This window comes from Centroberyx gerrardi, chromosome 8, assembly GCF_048128805.1.
Source record: "Centroberyx gerrardi isolate f3 chromosome 8, fCenGer3.hap1.cur.20231027, whole genome shotgun sequence".
Lineage (NCBI taxonomy): Eukaryota > Metazoa > Chordata > Actinopteri > Beryciformes > Berycidae > Centroberyx > Centroberyx gerrardi.
The window spans coordinates 10,524,211-10,546,742 of NC_136004.1; the positions used below are offsets into that span (position 1 = coordinate 10,524,211).

Below are 22,532 nucleotides of genomic sequence, written 5' to 3' on the forward strand. Positions count from 1 at the left end.
ACTCTTGCAGACATGCTGCACCTATTTACTATTAACACAATATCTAAACCTATTGAAAGTGATCAAAATGCTAACGCTGAACATGGAAATCCATGTAGTGTAAAGAAGAAACAGTCCAAACACCACATCTTAACCAGGGGCTTACAAAAGTTTTAGTTTACAATTGATCATGCACTGTATAAACTCACTGTGTTATTTGGTTTGAGACTGTGTAATCAGTGGCTTCAATATCTACTCGTTTTCTTTAAGTGAACAAAGAAAGGAGTAATATCTCCTGTGACAGATAAGCAATGCTACCAAATAATCTCTAACAATATTTAAGTCTTTTCCCCAAGAATCTTCACTGTTCTACAACAGTGGTTTTACTATCTTTGAGTAAGCTTCCGCACATAACCAGGAGCTACTGCAAGAAGTCGTTTCTTCTGTCATGTCCATATTAGTGTAGAAACTCCTGGCCATCCGGCATTAAGTTGAGATGGGCAGTTTATTCCGTGCTGATGTTGTCACTCTTTCATGATGCGAAATAAGAGTTCTGCATGGAGTAGAGCCGGTCGATGGGGTTTCCCACGCGGGCTTGCATGGAGTTGACTTCTGACGACGCCATGAAGCAGTCACTGAGGCTGGTTAAAGATGTGTCACTGTCTATGTCATGGAATACAGAATCATTACCTGTGGAGAGAGGATTTGGAAATAGCAGTCACGGTTTGGTTTTAAGAGCATCATTCACAACCACAAGAACGCTGCGCTGGATGCCATCGACTATAAAATCAATGCAATCTGGTATTCAAGATTTATGATGGTGTTGCGAAATTATAATTACTAATAGTCACTTTGAGAAATTGCTATTGTGTGTCATCACAATTGTGAAAACTGTTTTGTTAGATATCATCAAAGCTCACTTTTTGCTGCCCTCACTGGGACAATTGTGGTCTATGAGGGAGCATGTAAACAAGGGGCATCCTCCTGAAAGATCTGGTTAATAGCAACTGTTTACGCCTTTCATAAAACCTCAACATGTTATTTCTCTGGAGGGAATAGTTAACTTTATTACACTCTGGATCTTAATGATAGTGTTGCACAAAATGGGGACAGTGTGATGAGACATATCTTTTAATGCCTTGCCAATATTGTTCTTTTCCCCAAACCAAAGGAGAGTGATGAGACTGGGGATTTGGGTTCTTACCACCGAGAAGAACTAAATGGAGGCAAATTATAAGGAAGTTATGAACTTCAGGAAATGGTCCCTCTGGGACTTGTTGAGGACACCACTCAGAAATGTGTTATTCCAGTTACATCCTGTAGACTAATGCTTGATTGACTGATCTTTTCCTTCTCGTTTGCATCATAATCCCTTGCTGAATCGCACAGAAATCAAAGACCAGGAGTTCTTTTCCATTGGGATACATCATTTCACACAACCCTCACTCATTGTTTTGATCAGCCTTTATTACAAACTATCCACACTGACCGCATGCTTTTACCACCATTGGAAACCATCATGTAAAATAACAGTGCCTCAGAAGCGGGGGTGGAGAGTTTAAAACCATATTAAATTGATTTGAAAATGAACTTCAAAAAACCAACGGCTTATGAGTACGCTTGTGTTATCTCATGTGGGAGGGGAAGCTGCTCGTACTCTCTGTGAGCGGCTTAAATCAGGGAGCTGTGGCCAGAACACATGTCCCACACTGGGAAGCTATGAGGTTGATCAAGGGACAGGCATGTGTGTGTGTTTTTAGAGCTGGGGGGTGGGGGGTGGGAGGTGGAGGTGGTCGGATGCTCACCATATGGGTTCATGTGGTCCCCGGGCATCTGTGGGGGGGTGAGCCCCTGTTGGAACGGGTCTGTGCTGTAGCCGTTCTGATCCATGGCGACCAGCTGCTGCTGCGGCGGAGCCAGCGGCGTGAAGGAGTTCATCATCCCCTCCATCCGATTGGACATCACCTCTGCAGGGGCGACGAAATCAAGCGGGGAAACACCGTTAGAGAAAATGTAAAACTTGTTTCATTCGGCGGCGGGCGAGTGGGATGAGTGTGCAGAATGTAAATGCAGCGAAGCACAATGGATGCACACAGAAAGATGGGGATAAATGGGGAAACCATGACAGGATCATGACAGCAGGGTATAGACTTGTCCCTTGCTTGCAGATTCTCATCCAAACCAGGTAATTTTAGATCATCACAATCTAAACTGAATGTAAATTTCTATTCTGCATTTTTCTGACACTGTCATCGTGTTAGCCATGTTGATCTTTACATACTTGGCTGTCTTAGCTGTCGGCAGACTGCAAACTGGTAAGAATGAATAGCTTTGTAATGCTAATGGATAAAGCGAGACTGGTGTTTGAGAGTTAGCTATACCCTCCGACTACCTGGGTTTGCCCGTGTGTGTCTATTAGTATTTCCACGGCAACCAACTCTTTACTGTGGCTTAGTGCGAGTCTCCCACAGTCCCCTTCAAAAACACTGCTCTTGGCTCAGTGAGTGGTGAGTGGGACACACAGGCCTTGTGGCTTCGTCACTGGAGCCCAACCCCCTGCACTTTCCTTTGCAGTGGTGAGGCCTTGTGAAATGATGTCTGCCATTCATTCCGTTTGGCTTCCAAAAGTTTTCCAACTCATACTTTTGATGTGAAGTGTTCTTGTTTACGCAGTGACGTACTTCTAATGTATTATTCACTGTTTACTGCATAGTGAGTGTGTGAACTCTGGTCCATCTCCTTCCTGGACAAATTACACTAAACTACCTGGCTACAGTAAAACACAGGTTGTTGTAGCTTTAAGTTTAACAGAACACAGTGTGAGAAACCCCACAGTGATTCAGTGTTTCCCGTGATATTCCATTAATACTATGTTTAGGAGTGATCAAATAGAACTAATCATTTACAGCATCTGATTGGCCTGATACAGACTTTTCACGCTAAAGTACTTCTAATATATTGTCGTGGTAAGATATATTTACAATTTCAAAAAATGTGAATAAGAAAAATGTGAAAAAAAAGAAATGTAACTACTAAAATAATTGCACTGCGAAACAGTATTGAGACAAAGGTCCTCTATTGTGTTTGCAGAGTATGTATCATACCTTGGCCAAGTCTTTGAGAATTCTGTTGTTCTTGTTGTTGCTGCTGTCTTCTTGCCAACTTCTTCATCTGAAAAGAAGGAGTCAAAGTTGTGAGGAACTCCCAAAACTAACATGCACTCTCCTTAATTTAAAAAGGATGCTCCTCGCTATTCACCCTTGAATGAACTGCATAAAATTGCATCGGAGTGCACTTCATCGTCAAATATCAAAGGTTTTCAAAGATAATCATCGGAAGAGAGGAGGGCGTAGACAACGTACGAGTGAGGTAGATTTGCAACCCTTTGCACTTTAACTTTACTTTTGTGAAAGGAATGCAGTGATAAGTTTAACACACATAGTTGTGATGATTTATTAGTTGGATTCCTTTCCTGCGAATCGGAGATGGAACTAGGCTGTTGTGTCTTGACACAAATCGCTAAATAAAAACAGGAGTAATACATATAAGTCCTGTGTTAACTCTCACCTTAGCTCTCTGGTTCTGGAACCACACCTGAACCACCCGAACGCTGAGTCCTGTCTCTGCAGCCAGCGTCTCCCTCACCTGAAACCACCCAGACAAAAGACTTCCAGCATCACACAAGAAAACAAAACTTCACAGCACATTGAAATAGTTTGTGTCCTTTATATAACTGGCGCCTTTCCAAATGGGCACTTTGCCTCTTTCATTTGCTTTGATTTCAATGAATGTTGAATTAATGCAGTGGTCTTTTTGGACCTCTTGGTTATTGCCTCTTCAAAGCCTTGGACCGGGTGCAGCGCATGTTTTTTAGGGCCTAGGCAATGGAGGCAGTTCTGCTCTCTCAGTATGTCATTTGGTGCAGGCGGACTGCGTTACACCACTACCTCAGTTAACACAGACCAGAGTGCTGCTTGCCACTTCAAAGCACAACTGTGAGGTGGGGGAGATTTTTTTGAATTTGAGAATTTTATTTGTGAAACTACTGTAGGGCTCGTGGTGTGCATTTAAATCTCCATGTGTCCATTACGCCCAACACAGACCCGGGGATATAAGATTCAGTGTTAAAAACAGAATAGGGGCAGCAGTGTATGTCTGTGAAGTGTGTAAAATGTGTTGTTGCCTCTCCACACTTTGACATATCATATAATCTAAAGTTAGTCTTACCTTTCTGCAGGGTTTGGAGGACACCTCAAAGGAGGCTTTGAAGGCCCGTCTCTGCTGAGTGGTCAGGATGGTGCGTGGTCTTTTGGGCCTCCTGGGATCCTTCCCATCATCCCCCTTCCCCTGGCCTCCTACGCCTTTCTCTGGCTTGATGTCCAACTCCTCATCGTCACTTTTCTCTGCAGAAAGAGTCATTTTTCTACACCATCAGCATGGGTTTGAACTGACTACACCCCTTTAGTCAGTGACAGTCTGCTGATAAATATATTTTCGTTCTTCCCTATTCCAAGAGATTCAGACACCACAAGTGCATAATCAAAGGAGACACATGTGTTTTTAATACTTTGTTATCAATTTGTTACAAAAAGAATAGGCCACATGCGCGATTAGGCTTACAGAAGTCTGTAGCGTTTGCTAGGAGAGTACAATGAAATATGCACATTTGTCATTGAACTGGACATTGTGTCACTTATAATTTATTGCTCTCAGCTTTGGCTGATTTACACAAAATCAATCTTTGATAAGAATACTATATCTAGTAGAACATGAAAAGGCAACACAAGATACATATACATGTGGGAAATGCATCTCCCATGACACTGAAAGAAGATGTGATTTTTCCTCTATTTCAGACCTCAAATAGTGACAACTTCTATATGGATTGCTACATTTTTACTGTCTATAGCAGGATATTACAGTTTTGGGTAGTAAAATCTGTTTAATTTTTATGTCTCTATCCTACAATGTGCCATTAAAACTATGTAATAACTTGGCTTTATTAGATTTCTGAGATACAGTATGTTACAGGAGGAATGCCTCTTAGTTTATTTTTTACATTAAAATCACAATGTGTGTGTGCAGCTATCACAAAAATAACAACATATTCAATACTGTCCCAGAGCAATTCATTACTTAAAGAATAATTCTCATATTTTATGTGATGTTCATGGATTTCTTTGTAGTAAGAGCAGTATAAAAACAACGTGAAACTTGAATACATTGTTGGTTTTCTGGTAAAAGTCATACAAATGTCAACAAAATTTAGCCACCATTAATGGTAAATGAATGAATTATAGAGTTAATTATTTCCTCATCCTCATTTAAAATGTTCTAAACTGTTGTTGTTGAAGATTTGAGGTGATTTCATGTGATTTGACAAATAATTATGAAATATGCCTCTTAATTTAACATTTGTGTTCTACTTCCCTCAGGCCAAAGGGCCATCTAGACATGAAAAATAAACAAATAAATACAAAAAAACAGTAATTATCCTTCAATCTGCGGTCTGTGAGACTGAAAACAAGCATTCCCAAATCAGAACCAGCAGCACTGTTAATGAAGCCTAATGATGTGGGGGTCTAGTGACTGCGAGGAGAGGCATACATGATGGCTCAGTGTCTCGTGTCATCTGGTTCTGATATGTCTCTACATTTCTCCGCTGAAAACCTACATTTCATCTGCCACATGCCGAGGTTAACCTCTGTTCATGTCAACATTTTCTCCATCTTGAATTTTGGAGCCGTGCACAAAGACATGCCTCTGTGATACACTGGGACACAAGCGAACGAGGAAGCAAAGCAAATATTCCCATAAGTTGACAAAAGTTGACACAGGCACAGATGTATTTGACAAATTCCCTGCTTTTGTGCATGTTTAAATGTGAGCCAGATGGTAGTGAACAGTGGGGCTTGGCGAGATGCCTCATTGTGTGTGGAGGCTATAGGCGAGGAACACTCGAGCTGATAAGAGCGGAGGCGCAGCTTGGCTTTCTGCAGAAAGGCCCCAAATCCCTCTGTCACTCACCATGATACAGTGATTTAATTCTTTCCAGCACCAGATCCTGCCCACGCATGGATAGCCATTAATACAGGGTGGCTTGGCTCCGTCCTGTTTCCACTTCCTACTGTATATCATAAACCTACGCTCCCTGCCCAAATTAGAATACTACAAAATCAGCCATCAAAAAGCTGCAGATGTAGCCAACTTAGAAGTCCCACTTTTTACTGCCTGCACTGCATGCGAGAGCAAGCTACTCCTCCACTATTGCTCTGTGTGCAGGAAAATTCCCAGAAAAAATGAATGATCCGGCAACCAGTTGAATGACATACACATGTTGTGTGTAAGAATATGCCTCTTCTAATTTCACTAGTACCAACACAGATCAGTATAGATCCATTATGGAGGACTTCTATGGAGGCTAGCACTGTAACGGTAATACAGCGTACAGAATACAACACCCTGGTGCCACACTACTATAGCACCACAGTGTCGTTCTCACTCCTGTGTGAGAGAGTGCGGAGAGCTCACCTGAGTCTGAGTCATCTGGGCTGACGGAGCTGAGCAGGTCCTTCTCCCTCTCGTAGTCGATCTTGCACAGCAGCTGACCCTCCTTCAGGACAAACTCGTCCCCTTTCCTCAGCTGCCGGTCGCACACGCAGCAGCAAAAGCAGTTCAGGTGGTAGACGCACTCCAGAGCGCGCATCACAAACTCCGTGGGGGCGATCTTCTCCATGCATCCGCTGCACTTGGTCGCAAACAACCTACGGAACAAGGGGGGAAAAGGTTGTAGTGAGGACAAAGTAATAAAGGCTTAAGTTATTCCTGTCTTATACGGGCTGGAGTACTTTTCTAGGTGTGTGGCTTTGACGTTTTTCCCCCTTGACTTGTCCATCATGGGGTTTTGATTAAGAGTCAAGTTGGCCGGCTGATCCTGTGGGCAGCCATGGAGGTGATTCCTTTGACAGTAGCTCATCTGTTAAAGTGTCTAGGGTGGACCCAGCCCCACATCATTCCAACCCAGTTCAGTCATGGGCACCCAGACCCTCTCACACAGCTGAAAAAGAGGCTGGATCATTTTGTTCTGCTGCAATGAACGCGCTGAGATTCAGCCAAAACCCTGATGATCCCAATCAAGTCCTCTGCTTACCAATTCTTTCATATCCATATATTCTACACCCATCAGATAGCATATCTGTGAGTGCTGATGATGATTCATTGCTTACTACTGGGCTGCCTTGTGGTCTGTTCATATCTCATCTTACAGTCTAATATTATGCCTGGGTCTACTCTATGGTGCAACGCTGCCTCTATCACCATTTCCCAGACAACACCTCCATCTTCTTTTATATCCTTTGAGGAAGATGTTTGCATTGTTTTATTGGTGGCTGAGAGGCATTTAATTCGTTCTCTGTTGTTCAGAAGAAGCCACATTAAATGGAGCAAGAAGGCAGGGAGTGTGGTTGATCTTGTCCAGCCGTAAAGCTGGATTTATTAGTGGCCTCTTTGTTTGCCCTGGTCTGGAAGACAGCTGGCAACCGCCTATCTATTTGTGGTGAACATCTATTTCATTGTGCAAGGCAGGGAGGCAGAGAGAGCAGCAATTGACATCATCTGCTGGTTCGGGACAGGGATGAGCGATAGTGATGAATATAATGTGTAAATATGAGTGGAGGGAAACCAAAGGATGGTTTTGTTATGGTAATATCGTTGTAGGTGCTGATTGAGTACTGATACGGTGTGTGTGTCTGTGTGTGTTCACACGTGCAAGTGCATGTGCATGTGTGTATGGCACGAAGCTCAGTACAGCAGCTGTATGCATGGTGGAAACAAGATAGTGTGGTTTTTGTTGCCGTCTGTACAGCTTCCTAAAATAATTGCTTTGCTTCTGCCCATCAGACCATTATCAGCAAAGCATTGGTATAAGTCCAATTTCAATGTTCAATTTCACATTCGCTATCTTAATTACATCACAACAATTGATAGGTAATTTTACTCGCTTCTAGATAGTGTTCATCCCTTATAATCAAGAAATGGCAACTAATACCTGACACAGCAAACAGCAGCTCTAGTGTCTTATTTTCTTTTTCACTATCATGCAACAGCAAAACAACAGAGATATCAAAACTGGCACTCGCGGGGTTCATAAAATCCTTTAATCTTTCATTTATTACAATAAGTTAAGAAGATTATTATTCAACTATGGAAAAACCTCAAGGATAATCCCTTGAAAAAGAAATTTTGGCATGTTTCTCAAACAAGCAGGGTTCTTGTTTAAGTGACCTGCCAACCTGGATTTATCTTCTAAACAATTCACCAACTTTGGTCACTGAAAAACAATCTGAGAGCAACACTATTAATAACATTCACAAAAAAAAAAAAAATCTTGCATCGACTCATACCTCTAAAGATAAACGGAAGATTCAAGGACCACAATTGTTTCCAATTTTCAAAAGGATTAGCATGTTGCATGCTGGGATTGGGGAAAAGGGGTGATGAATCTGTCAAGACTAGTTCCCAGCTCTAACTCTAATGTTTAGCTAATGATTGGCGGCTTAGCCTAAGAAAGAGACAAAAAAAAAGCTGAGGAAATGACTTGTTAGCATGGTTTTGATATGTCCAGGATTCCGCATTCACCTACAACCGCTCTCTCAAATCTTCTCATCCAGATGAAAACATTCTCATTCAGCCCTCTTTCCTTTCTTCCTTTTCCTCGCCGAGTCTAATCTTGTAAGCCATTATTTTTCTATTTCCCCTCTCTGTCACTTTGCATTATTTTTGCTGCTGTAATTCCCATTCGTCCCTTCTGGAATCTTCCTGTCCTGCTTTGTCCTCCGGTCTAATCCGGACTTTCTGCCTGTTTTCAGTCCCTGGTCCCCATTCTCAGTGGGGTTCAGATGGAATAGCCATGCATGACGCCCCTTCTATGGCAACCACACCTCCACAGGAAGGCAACGGCGACTTTTCGGATGGGCAGAGAGGGCCTTTGAGAAGCTGGCAGCAGAAGTAAATCCTTCTCTAAGGAACAAGGAGAATTAGCAGGGAGCAGTGGACTAGGGATTTAACCCTACCCCTCTCCTTTGAAAGGCACAGTCAGTCCCACTCCCGCGGCTAGCCACAATCAAACAGAGGAGGAGTGGGGAGGTGGCAGTGGGGAGAGGAGAACACAACTCCCTGAATGACACAAGCAGTGGATTGTGGAGGAGCCTAATCCCACTTTAATACCTTTCCAAGTTCAGCTGCTAAAGAATGCTCTTTAAAACAACACCACTGTGTGAGCAGTGAAGGCTGACCAGGGGGAGGCACGCCATTCAACCTCCCCAACATTACCTGATTAGTGGATTGAGGCCCAGGCCATTGGGCCAGCATGCCAACAGCAGACAGGGGAGAAGGTGTAAATGATGATTATACATTTATATATATATATATATATATGTATATAAATCCCACCTAATAAACATATCAACAACAGGGGCTCTCCTGACTCCAGGGATGACATTAGTCGAAAAGGAGACTAGATTGTTGTGTAAGCTCTCTGTAAAGATCTACTGGGATATTAGAGACGAGATGAAGGAGCTGTAGTTGTGACTGGAATCTGACTTAATGTGATTTAGGTGATCATATACCAGTCTGTGCCTCTGCTTTTCTACTTGATCCCAGTGACCCATCACGCAAAGGCTTGTATCGGCTTCAAATCCACTTTCCGGCCCTCAGCATTTCAACTGCTTGGGGTAATATGACTCCCACTGATGCAGGAGCGGGTCAACATTGGGGTGATCAGCACCTACGCTCGTCTGTTTATAAAGGACAGGGAGAGAGAGAGAGAGGGAGAGAGAGAGAGAGAGAGAGAGAGAGCGCCACAAAGGAGACCACCAGGATGAAACTCATGTCCCAGCTCTCGCTTTTCTCCTCCCACACCTGAGCGCACAGATCAAGTGATGAGACCCTCCTGTGTGGATCAATGACCGCATCTCAAGCAGAGAAGTGTCAATATTTACCCAGGCCTCCCCAGAACTAGACTCATAAATGAAAAAAAGGAGCCCATCTCAGCACATACCTCTCTCCCAAAGGAATCATTATGTCCTTCTTTTTAATCCTATGTCCACATAATCCCTTGTCTGTTCCTTCTACATTATCGATGGTTCTCTCTGCCTCTGCTTGACAGGTCGCATCACACCGCTGAGGCTCGTAAGACCGCGCACTGTTGTGTTTTTAGTAATGTAAAAAAAAAAAAAAAGAGCATTATGAAGAAGACAAAGCTCTTGGACCGGCAGTTATTTTGTCTGATGAACACTTCAGCCGAGCCAAGTGCAGCCGAGAGACTTTCGGTCTCTCTCCTGTTCCTCCTCTCTCTTTCCCCTCTTTCAAGGCACTTTGGAGAAGTATGCACTTTCCCTTTGAACAGATTATAGGCAACTTAAAGTGTGACAACATCTTAAGCTTTCACCACATGTTGCCAATGATTTCCCCTCTACAGACATTACATTTAATGCTTCTGCCATAGTGATAAGGATCAGGAAGACTGGGTGGGATAAAAGAGAGAGCCAGAAGAATGAGCGCGGGGGAAGGAGGGGGAGGAGTATGGAGATGCTTATGGCGCTTGATAATCATGCTACATTTAGCAACACATGCAACAGTCTCACCTACTCCCCTGCGCTATTGAACAACACTCAGAGCAATACCATAACAATTTAGGGAAGAATAGCCCGGGCTATTATGTCACCGCATCCCTTCAAAGACAGAGGGGATGAGGATTATCCCGGCAGCAGCTGTAAGCTATTACTTTGAAGATGGGCTCTCGTGTTCAGGCAGGAAACCTGTGGCCATGCCAATCATGCTGAGGTGAGAGATGAGGCCTGCGAGGCAGGTCAGACAAAGGCCTCCGGGCAGAACCGAGGGCATGTGGAGCAATCGGTCAAGCGCGCACGCTTGATACTTCCTGATTTACTGGCTACGTCTCCGATCTGTCTTTCCTCTGCAGCTAGCCGTCTGTCTGCTACAGTCCAAACTCGTGAGCTTGAGATTTGAAGGTTTTGCCTGCTTTTGAAATAGGGGATGTTTTCCCATACCACAAAAAAAAAAAAAAGAATGATATTTTTTTAATTTACAATTTTTACCCATTTTAACCAATTTTAACCCAATTTAACAGCTACATGTAGAGCTGTTTATAGAACTATAGTCCATGAAGAACTCATTTTTGTCCAAAATCTCAAGTGGAACCTTATAAATCCAAGATCTGCTTGTTTTCTGGAAACCAAAGAGGCAGCAGATGTCCTCAGCTGTTTAACAGTCACTTCCCTGCTCTCTAAGACACACCTTATGTGAAGTTGGCTCGGAGCAACAGTATCAATAGCTTCAGTAAGTGTGGATGCAAGCTAAATAGGAAAACATTTGATGCCCAGATGTTTCACTACACCCAGATGAATGAAGGCGAACCTTTTCAACTTCATCTCATCATTATGAAAATTACTTTGCTATGTACGGCCCTGCTGTCCTCTAGATACAGCAGACACTGCATGTTGACCACACTGCTCTAAAAATAGCAACCTGAAATTAGCTGATACAAGTGTTTAATTGCTTGCAGAGGGGCAGAGGTAAAAGCAGATATAATAACATGTAAAAGAAAGGGATTACTTTAACACAATGAGTAAACACAATCAGCCATATAAACATATTTCTAATTCATAAAAAAAATGATCTTTCGGGATGTCATGTCTATATGAAAATGACATTAAAACCAACTTTCCTCAACAGTCAGACACTGAGTGCAGTATTGAAAAGTACAGTATAAAAAGTGGTACCGATAATGCTGTATGCATAAATGATCTCAGTAACTGACCTGGTTTCATAGTATCAGCATTTCTCTTTGGAGCATAGATTCATGGAAAGTAATGAAGCCAAATAAAAAGTGCCATCCTTCTGGTCCCAAGGGCCAGCTCCAGTCAGCTCTAAAAGCTGCTTAATCACCATCCCGCGCTTACTACATTAGCATAATAATGGCCTTTAAATTGAGGCTCTTTGTTTTTTAATTAAACTCCCAGCAGGTAAAAGTAAAACACATTAACGGGAGATGTGTACACCACTAATGGCCCAAAGGTGCCTTCTTCATCACAGAGCTGTGGCCACAGGGTTCTGCTTGTTCCCCGCACTGAAGCGCCGCATCGCACCGGCTGCCTGGGAGCTCACCGGGGACGAATGAGACGAGCTGATTGCTCTTGGCATAGCGAACGGCAAGATAGTAGCGGAGAGACGCGTGTTAGTGTATGCACCTGCCCTACATTACAAAGAGAACACACATAGTAATAGTTGTCGAATAGAACTACGCTGTACATGTGAAAAGACAGTCTGAACTGAAGGGTTTCCAGGATCATCTATCCCACACGTCCACTTCTGTAAAAATAAACACGGCCACTTTTATTTCTATGGCAGCATGAGCTCCTATGTGCTGGAATGCACGGCTCCTCAGACGAGCCCCTGGCCAGACAGACACCCAGGCGTATCTATACGTAACACTGTATCGCACAGCTGCACAAAGAAATCCTAACCCTTAAGTCGTTATTCAAATGATCTCATTCCGGTGGCTGTGTGTTTTACAGATTAGTCAACCGGTGAAATACAGTTTAGCGTATAGTTGTGTGTACGCTAACAGATCTAGAGGAGCCTTATAAATCAATATCCTCATTATAAAACATGCAAATCCTGTCAATAAATCTTGCATTAGCGTTTGACTAGTCCAGCAAATGCTTCATATTGCCCAGTGTGTTATTTAGAAGGTGGGAGTTGCTGTGGCTCAGGTTGATATCACATCCTTATGCAAACGAGAGGCTAGATATGGGAATATTTGTGTAATATTGATACTGATGTAAAGCCCAGACATGTTACTTCTGCTACACGAGGCTTTGCCAGTCAAAAGTCCGTTTTTTTTCACAATACTGTGTGTTTGTGCAAAGTGCCAAAAGCAGCAGCCGCGTGCCGAGGATGGTGTCGCAGCATTAAGTGACCCCCGTGCCTCTGGTTCACATGTACCTGCTAATGAGTCACGGTCTGATCTAGGAAAACAGCGTCCCTCTCTGCATGTTATGGAAAGAATTCACCTCCCCAGCCACACAGGTAGAACAAAGCCGGTGCGGTGAAAGGACAGTGTAGTGGGCAGCAGAGGAGGCTAAGTACACAGCTAAATAGAGGAGTAAGCAGGCAAGCACACATGATGTTGTTTGGACAGCTGCTGTTCCTGAGTATGTAAAATGAATGCAACATCACATTTAGACTCACTTTTTAGAGCCCAGAACAGAAATACGGCCACTCACTCTGAGCAACAGCGCAAGTGAGAAAATCATGACAGTTCGCGGCGTATGGCTTTCTCTCGGCTTCGTCTGCATATCTTTACCTGTTTCCAAAGCGGCTGAGTTTATCCTTAACCAAATAAATTAGGAGGCTGTGAATTACAAGGCTGTTATAAAGTGCTTCGCTCTGCCTCTTGTCACTAGTCCGACCCCAGTAAGCGAAGCTGTTTGTAAGGGCCATCTCTGCTGGAGATGTGACATCTTTACAACACGCACTCTCTAAAAGCAAGGAGTCGAGAACAGAGAGGCCCGGGCAGCTCCCATTAAAAGCCACTGTAAATTCCTCTGCACCCATTTTATATTTTTTAATAATTCTATCGGCGGGACTCTCTTTGTCTGCCCCTTCCAAGCTAATCTAGGTGAGGTGGAGCAGAGCCCGCCATTAAGGGCTCGGCCTGCTCAACGAGCCATCGCCGCTGATTGCTGCTTCTGCAAGAGCCGGGGAAGGAGAGAGTGATGGCTACAATAAGTCTAATGGCTATCACATGTTATAGAGCTATGGCTGCCTATAACTGCCCACAGATACAGTGGTTTTTTAATTATTTTTTTTTTTATGAGAGTGGCTCTAAGGCCGACTCAGCTGAAGAATGTGTGTGTGTGTGTGTGTGTGTGTGTGTGTGGGAGGGTGTTCACCACGAGTCATAGTGCTTACATCACCTCTGGAGAAATGAAAACAACCACGATCTGGTGTCCAGTCAATCCAATAGCAAATCTTTCTCAAAGACTACATTAAAATAATGCTAATATAAATGTTCAATTGTAGTGAAAAAGTAGAAGTCTCAACCAGCGCTAAGATACTTTACTCACTTCACCGTAAGAAAATAAATGTACTCATCTTTCAGATTCGGCGCCGAAATGGTTAAAAAACAACATTTGGATTGGAGGGCTTTATAATTACTATTGACCCAGAGGTTCTGGGTCTAAGAAATAAAACAAACAGTAATATGAGGTGTTCTAAAGCACAAGTCTGCAAATATGCAAAGACAGGGTCTGGTGGAGAGCATCACGCTTTGGCTTCTTTTCTCAGCTCCTAATCTGTGGGCCTACACAATATTAAGACGGCTTTGGAGCCACTTGTGACCCAGCTGTGCACTAATGAAAAATTCCACAGCTCCGTGCAGAGGCCAATGGAGCTTGACCCCTTTCCACCCTGAACCAAGCAATGTCCATCTTGAGGAGTTTACCAGGGCTGAAAGATACTGGATTAATAGGTAGCGAAGGAGAAAGAGAGACAATCTGGGAAAGAAGGGAAAAAAAAAAAAAAGCCCTTGTGTGTTTCCCCCCCTCGTCTTCCTCCGATCTTTAGTATATTGGTGTGAAGTAAAGTGTTTGCCCAGGTTTTAATGGGCAGAGATGATCTGGAGATCATTGTGATGGAGGCTGGCTGTATGAGAGGCTCTGTTTACTTAACGGAGATTCAGTCTAAGCCCAAAATTAGTTTGGGGGGGAAGAATGCGAGGCGACCGGGACTTAGGAGTTGTTCACAAGATCCGGATTCATCTGTTTGTGATCCTGCTTTACCAGCGCCTTGATTCTCTGTCTCTGTGTCTTTACCAACACAACGCCCTTAAGTCTGACTAGTCTCGTCTTTGGACTTAATATTATCAGTCTATCAGCTTTATAGCAGTAGATCTAAAAAGAACACATCAAACATATCACCAGCCTTGCCTGCTGACTGCCAAACAAAGTGGGATACTGCTAGTGATGTAGTGAAAGTATAGAAGCTGTTCTATATATTTTAGACTAATGGACACTATATAACTACTCAGATGACAGACAATAAGCAGCAATAGCTTATATAAGGATGTACTGTATGTGTTTTGGTCTAGTCTGCCTTTCATTATCGTCTCCTTTTTTAAATTTATTTATCCAATTTAGAATATAATTTAAAGAAAACCCACCCACTCATCTCCCTCAGTCGCTAACATTCACCCACACACACACATACACACACACATAGGCATACAGACAACGTCATACACAAGGAAAATAGCACAAAAAAAAAACGGGGTAGAGAAAAGAAAATAGACAAGAAAATGAAATGAAGAGTGGTGAAGAAGAAAAAAAACAATGAGAAAAAGATAACAAAAATGTTGTATGGCATTGCATTGTCCATGACAAGTCACAATATTCAGCACATTTAGCAACAACTCTAACATTAGATATGGCTGAGATGGATTTAGATGGACAGGCCTTATAGTCAGGAGATGGTGGTGTTTGAAGGACTGTGGCAGGATTCATCAGTTAAACAGTGTCGATACCAAAAATTTCACCCCGGAAAACATTCACTAAGAGACCACAGTGCCCTTAAATTCTCATCAGGATGGACAATCATAGTCCCTGTCTCCACTAGTATCCAAATCAGAGATGCTCTCAAATCGCCACATATACTTTTAAAAATGAAACCACCCAAAATAACCGGGAACAGACTAGAGAGCTAATGGGGGGAGAGTGAGAGAAAATGAAAAAGAGAAAGCAAATGAAAAATAAACAATGTTATTGAAAGACAGGATGCTTTAAGACCCAGGGGCCAGGGATTAACATTCAGATTAGCATTCAAATAATATATTTGAATTTCTGATCAGCAATCCTCTTCAAAGAGCTAAATCCCAAGATTAGCAGGTGTTATGCTAAAAAGCTGTGTTTTTTTGTTGGAACGTAGTTACACTAGCCAAACAAATATGTCTTTGAGTGTGAAGGGCTGGCATGGATGTATGGCTGTAACCATAGAGACTGAATGGTAGTTAGGAGCCTTGGAGAGGGGTGCAGTGTTGGAATGTGTCAAACAGACAGAGGGGCGCACACACACCGCAGAGCAAACCAAAAACCTGCTGTTTCACTAAAAACCATCAGCTACATTATTGAGACCACCTACAAATACCAAGGATCTCTGGGTCGAGAGGGAAAGAAAGGGTCATTTTGCATCATCTTTTTTTTTTTTTTTTTTAAATGCATGCTTTTCCAACCGCTTTGATTTAAGAATGGCCGACCGAGGGAGTCTAACATAAAAGTGACAGATTTATATTGGAAGAATTTGAAAAAAAAAAAAAAAACGATGTAAAACTGCACTGAAGAATCACGCTGTGTTCAACAAAATGTCAAGTGCTCTCCGTTCTGGCTGAGAAGGGTCACTCATACACTTCTCACAGGGAGCTGCAGGTTTGCATCAGCGACCGGCCAGGAAAGCTACTGCAAGGAAACGGAGACATGTTTGAAAATATACTGAGCCAATTTACTGTAAAATCATGTAAGCCCTAGCCTCTTACATTATTCCTCGTTATTCTCTTTTACATTACAATGTACTTTAAGTCAAGGGAGCCATTAAGAGTTAATCTACAACAATGTATTGGCATGAGGTGTACTGTAGTTATCATTTGAAAGTGCACTGCAAACACTGAATAAATTAGAGTTCTGCAAATACATTCCTTATTAATTGGGATACTACTGGTAATTACTGATATTAAGCAGAGTTGTTAAGTCATGTTATTCATAGCTTACACAAATGTGGTTTACATTTGTAGAGTCATACAAGCTCATATATGCAAGAAACTAATCATTGTTATATCTGAAATATGTAAAACAAAACAAAATTATTTTTTATTACTCTTATTGTTACCTATAAACAACACCTCCATTACATAACGCACAGTTTGTGTTGATGATTTCATCATTGCCATCTATAATATAAATTCCACCAGAGGAACAAATAACCATAAAAGAACAATAAATGAATTGTCTGGATTTCTGATACTTGCTGAAACTTGCATTGTGTGTGTGTGTGTGTGTGTGTTTTTTGTGCGTTTAATCTTGAAAGGGATTTTCTCTCCATGTTACCAGCTAATGTTACCGTGAAACTATTTTGTTCATGTCTTAAAGTATTCAAGCATGCATTTTGCCCCAGGAGGTCTGGCAAAGGAGTTGTCTGATGCCCTTTCTGCTCTCTCTCTCTCTCTCTCTCTCTCTCTTTCTCTTTCTCTCTCTTTCCCACACACAGACACACACCGAGCATTTCTCTGTCATGTGGTTGGCGGAGTGTATAATCTCATCTCTCCAGCTGGAAGGGAACAGGTTCGACAAAATTCCCTTTTCTCCACGTGGAGCCTCTAAGGCACAGAATGGAACGGCGAAGCATGGCACAGCACGTCTGGTCTCTCCACAACCCGGAGCCCAGCCCTCCAACTGACATTCTATCTGCACGGCCCTCCGGCGCTTACCTCAAGTCAACTCGGTGGTCTAACCATGGCCCTCTGCTGATCGCATTATGACCCCTAACAGAGCGCTGAGACGGTTTGTTTTCCCCCCTCACTTCAGCCCAGGACTCAACGCTTTGACGCTGTACTGTGCCGAGACACACAGAAATACAGGTGCCTCAACTCGGAAGACTGATATATGACGCCGGGTTAAACGGACCGGTGTAAAATCTCAAGGGAGCGTGATGTGGCAGCAGCTGTAGTTATGCATATTTGGCTGCGAACAAGGAGAATCTCGCTGGTGCCCCTGCCACTCATTGTACAAATGATCTGGCGGATATGGATCTTTATTTGTCTCTAGATACGATGACAATGTCTCCTGCCACAGTGACACCCGTGGTCGGCCCTCTCAGAGAGAAAAAAGGCTTTGCATTCAGCGACCAATTTTACACTCTCTTTAGGTCCGGGAGTAGTCTTTGTGTGCCGGGGAGCAGCCCATTCTCTGCCCCTGTCTGAAAAAAGCAGCTGTTTCTATAATGCTGTGGCAGCACTTTATGTTGCAGAATGATAAATGAAGGGGAAGAGGCAGAGCTGAGCTGCAGCTGAAACACACACACACACAGAAACAATGGCATAGGAGGGCCCATGCACTATATGGATATGCTCTCTCTCTGTCTCTCATCTCCTCTCTCTCTCTCTCTCTCTCTCACTCACTCACACACACACACACACACACACACACACTCTCTGCAGGTTAGGCTCCTGGAGCTCAGCCATAGCCAGAGGTTATGAGAGCGTGTTGGAGGGGGGGGAGCTAACAGACCGACACGTCCCACCAGCCCCAGTTGAGACCCAGGGGAGTGAGAGGTTGCGGTCCCTGTCCCACCGGGACCTGTCGCTCTCCTGTCCTGAGGGCAGTCATCTTCCTTTCCACCGCCAACCTAATGACAGAGCCCCGAGGCCTCATCACTCCGCCCCCACCGACCTCCACCCCCCGGCCCCTCCGCTCCTCTCTCTCCCCGTTGTCCTACCCAGGTGCCTGTCGGAGGGGTGTCTGCTCCGCGACTGGTGTAACCGTCCGCATAAAGGCCCCCCGCGCCTCCTCCCCATGGCCCCGGGCTCAGCCTTTCATTTTGAAGTGGCCTGGGCCAGCTCTGCCACAGCCTGAGCCCTCGGCCTGCAGCCTGCTCCATTGTCTGGCCTCAGAGAAAGACTATTATTTCAACTCAATTTACTGTGAGTAAACACTGAGTGATAAGGCCCCCTGTCCTATCCCTCACACACACACGCTTCTCTGATCCCTCCCTCCCTGACCGTGGGCTGTAATATACACTGCCAACAAATCACTGCTCTCAGCCCATTGCTATCACTGGCTTTAGAATGGAGCTTACTAATTCACTTTCCAACACAGATCAGAGGACAGGCCTCATGTGTTTTAGAATATGGCTCTACCGCTGAATGCCATTTAAAAGGCTTGTGGCCCTATGGTGGACTGTTATAAATTTTATGCAACAGCATTCTCACATCCCTAGCATACTGTTCACATGCTAAAGGCGCAATAATCAGGAATAAATATGCAAAGATCTAAACTGTGAAACGGAGCTGCAAGGGTTTATTATAAAGTATAGAGTTTTCATTGTTTTTGTCATCACAAATATCAAAGACAAGCCATAATGATGAATGACTCATCAGTTCAGATAGATCAGTTGAGCAGAGAATAATCATGATGGTAGCTTTTTGTGTTTCCTAGACAATGGACGCAGTGTGACTCGTGACTTGCAGCTGCAGGAATGAGACATCGTGGCCAAGTGTGCGGCTAATGGTGTAAGACTTGTATGCAGCCAAAGGAGAGGACATGACTGACTTGAAATTCTTCACAGACAAACATGTCAGCCAAATCTAGGTGGATACTGGTGTTGCTTGAGTGATTTAAAGCACTACTTTTTCTTCAAAAAAAACAAACAAAAAGGACTCATGAAAACACTACAGTTTGTTTTGTATTTCACTGTTTCCCCATAGAAAAGTCCTATGTCCCTCTTCTATGTGAGCAACTACAGTATGTCTTAATTATATGGAATTATCAGCCGGCTTTAAATAGCAGTCGTTTGCACTGTCTCTGCCTGATGTGGCTAATACAATTATTTGGAGCCTACTTTATCTTAGGCAGAAAGAGGCTGACACAGTAGCACAAACTAATGTGATAAAAGCTTAGCCTATCACGGCTTGATTCAGGGATTTTAAAGGTAACTGTTTATGACAAGGTAATAATGCCTCATGCAAAAGGCTGGTCTGTAAATTGGTTAGTTAGGGCATGATGGATGAGGGGGAGCCTAACCTTATTTCCAATAGAGCCTCTTGATTTCTAGAGCTGAGGATAATGAATTTGATTTAATTAGGCCGTCCCTCATCTAATTAAGAGTGGGAGAAATTTGACCCTGTGTGTAGTCCTAAAATAGGCAGTACTTTGAACCACATGGACATATCTAAACAAAGACCTCAAAGTAGCGATTTTGAAAGGAAGGAACGTTTCGTTTAGTAGTCACATTAGCCATGATTCCTATTTATCTAATGTGTAGTTCTGGAAATAAGTAACTAAAAACTTCATCAGTTCAGATAAGCTGTGATCATTGTGTGTAAAAACAAACTACCACCCCATTAAGAACAGAGTTGAGAAGATGGGACTAGGGATTAGGCAGCAGCTATAAAGGTCCAATTAAAGTAGTGATTCATCATCGGATTATTAATGAAGCTTGTGAGGGTCTTCTGCAGTATTGGTAATGGGCTGCTTGGCCTATCTCCCCCTAAACCCTCTGGGTGGACCTGCTCCTTACACTGCCAAGGTAATCTCTTTAAAGGCCAAGGAGATCCAGCCCACTGGCCCCCAAAGGCACCGGCGTGGCTCCCACCGCCTGCTCTCCGTGCCTCACCTCACAGGCTTGACAACTCTCATTATGACTCCAACTTTTCTAGGCTTCACCTCGGAGAAAAAACTCTCTCAACTTGATCATTCTGACAGCCCCGGGTGTTGTATTTGTCATCCTCCGACTAACTGGCCGTGCCCGCAAGAGCCGGGGATCTGAGGAGAAATGATATAAAGTCGGCCTTGTCCGGAGCTGGATGTCTGAAGCCAGCTCGGATTTGCTGCGGGCTCTGATGATGTCCGCTAAAATATCTCAAATCGGCTATTATTACAGCATACCTTAGAAAGACATACTTATCATTGACAGTCCATCTCGTAATGCCTCTGGTAAGCTGAGGAACAAGCTCGCAATACACAGGCCGTAGATGCTTAGGTAGCCAACACACTGCAGATCCAATTACCTGTAATACACACTTCAGTTTATCTCACTCCCAGTCATTATCTAAATTGCCGACATATTATTAGGGTACCTGGTTGAGAAGTGTGTGTGTTTCTCTTTGTCTCCTAATAGGGCCCAAAGGGAGTGTTGTTTTGTACGTAACCCTCTGTAGGCTGTAAAGGAATGGGCTTTATAACCATTTTCCAAAACAGAGGCATGCGGGAGCACAGAACACTTCACCATTATGCACCAAACACAAACGTATCTGTCATGACAGGGTGAGTGGTAGAATCAGGAGATTAATTATGTGATTGTGGAAAAGGAGCCCGGCCCTCAGTCAGAGTGGTCCCTCATTACATTACCCCCGGCCTCCAGAGAAACCCAATTGACTTCAGCGGCACACAGCTCCTCCGCAGCAGAGGTGAAGCATCCACAGTAGATTTACACTGATTGAGAACTGTGACAACTATTAACGGTTGATTGTGCACCGCCTCAATAGCGCTGCTGTAATTCCACCAGGTCACAATCAAAATCGCTGAGGTTAAAGCCTATTGTTGCGGTGATTTGGGAGTAGATATGTTACTGTACATCTCAGCAAAGAATGCACTGTGAGGGTTAATCAGTTTCTCATGTGAATTTTGGGTTTAATTGACACTTGTGTTCTGAACGGCTCATAATTGTTTTAAATAATTGTAAAGCATAGCAAATATTTTAGGTAATCTTCTTTCTAGACAATGAAAATGAAGATAGTTTCTTTTCCAGTGAAATACAAAATCTTAGTGAGGCTAGAAATAGCATGAAACCATGAATAATCATTGTGCATGACATTTGAAATGCAGCTGTTTTTAAAAGCAGTAGAGTGCATTGCTGTTGACCACCAACATTCCTCTAAAGATCATAGATATAAGGGGGAAAAAATCAAGAGCCAGAATACAGAAAGTACATAACATTTCACAGAAGAGAACTTCAAACTGCAATTAATATGAGTATTTCCATCTACAATAGACTGTCATTGCCTCCATGCTAAACAATTACACTATGTCATTTTGTTTGATGTCGGCATTTATTTAATGAGCAGGATGAAGAGCTTCCAGCACCGAGACCCTCACCGCTCACAACTGAAGAACTAAAGGCCAATAACATCTCGCATCATTCAAATGATGTCCATGCAAGTGAGATGTACTCGTGACACTGGCCATTCCTCGGAGAGCCATGTACGCAATTGTGGAATAGGTGAGGCTGAAAATGTCTCATCCATAGGGACGCTCACAAGCAATAACAGACAATATGAGAGACAGACAGCTAGATTGAATAGAGAGACAGCTAGACAGGCAGAGATCAAGTCCAATCCCACTCCCGTCATCTGGCTGTATGTTCACAGGTCAGGCTTAGCTAATCTAATTCCTGGGCTTTCCCACAAAAAGCCAAGTGCCACTCAGGAGAAGTGGCAGGGAGAGAGAGAGAGAGAGAGAGAGAGAGAGAGGGGTCGAGGAGTGGATGTGGAGAGGGGTGGGGTGGGGGGGTGGTGGGGGGGCTTGAATAATTATGAATCAGGGAGCTTAACCTTCTGGGGAGTTAATTTGAAGAGCACTGGGGATCGGGGAGTGGGACTCTTTATTTCCCTGGGGTGCCCCTAATGCCATTGTGTGGGAATGGAGAGATCAGGACGCGCGGCAATATCGTGTCTGTTAGCCACCATATGACGAGCTGACCTCAGAGCC

At 43.5% G+C, this 22,532-nt stretch overlaps 1 protein-coding gene across 2 annotated transcripts in view; it reads right to left on the reverse strand.

Annotated features, from left to right (window-relative positions):
- Nucleotides 1–392: 392 nt before the first annotated feature.
- Nucleotides 393–22,532, reverse strand: part of lmx1bb (LIM homeobox transcription factor 1, beta b) — a 44,346-nt gene continuing 22,206 nt past the window's right edge. For both annotated transcript variants that reach the window (XM_071927866.2, XM_071927867.2), the window contains exons 3-8: nucleotides 6,511–6,743; nucleotides 4,207–4,382; nucleotides 3,547–3,624; nucleotides 3,084–3,150; nucleotides 1,785–1,946; nucleotides 393–669 (exon numbers count right to left, since the gene is read on the reverse strand). In XM_071927866.2, coding sequence (XP_071783967.1) covers nucleotides 512–669; nucleotides 1,785–1,946; nucleotides 3,084–3,150; nucleotides 3,547–3,624; nucleotides 4,207–4,382; nucleotides 6,511–6,743 — 874 coding nt within the window. In that variant the 3' untranslated portion in view covers nucleotides 393–511. The remainder of the gene's footprint in view (nucleotides 670–1,784; nucleotides 1,947–3,083; nucleotides 3,151–3,546; nucleotides 3,625–4,206; nucleotides 4,383–6,510; nucleotides 6,744–22,532) is intronic.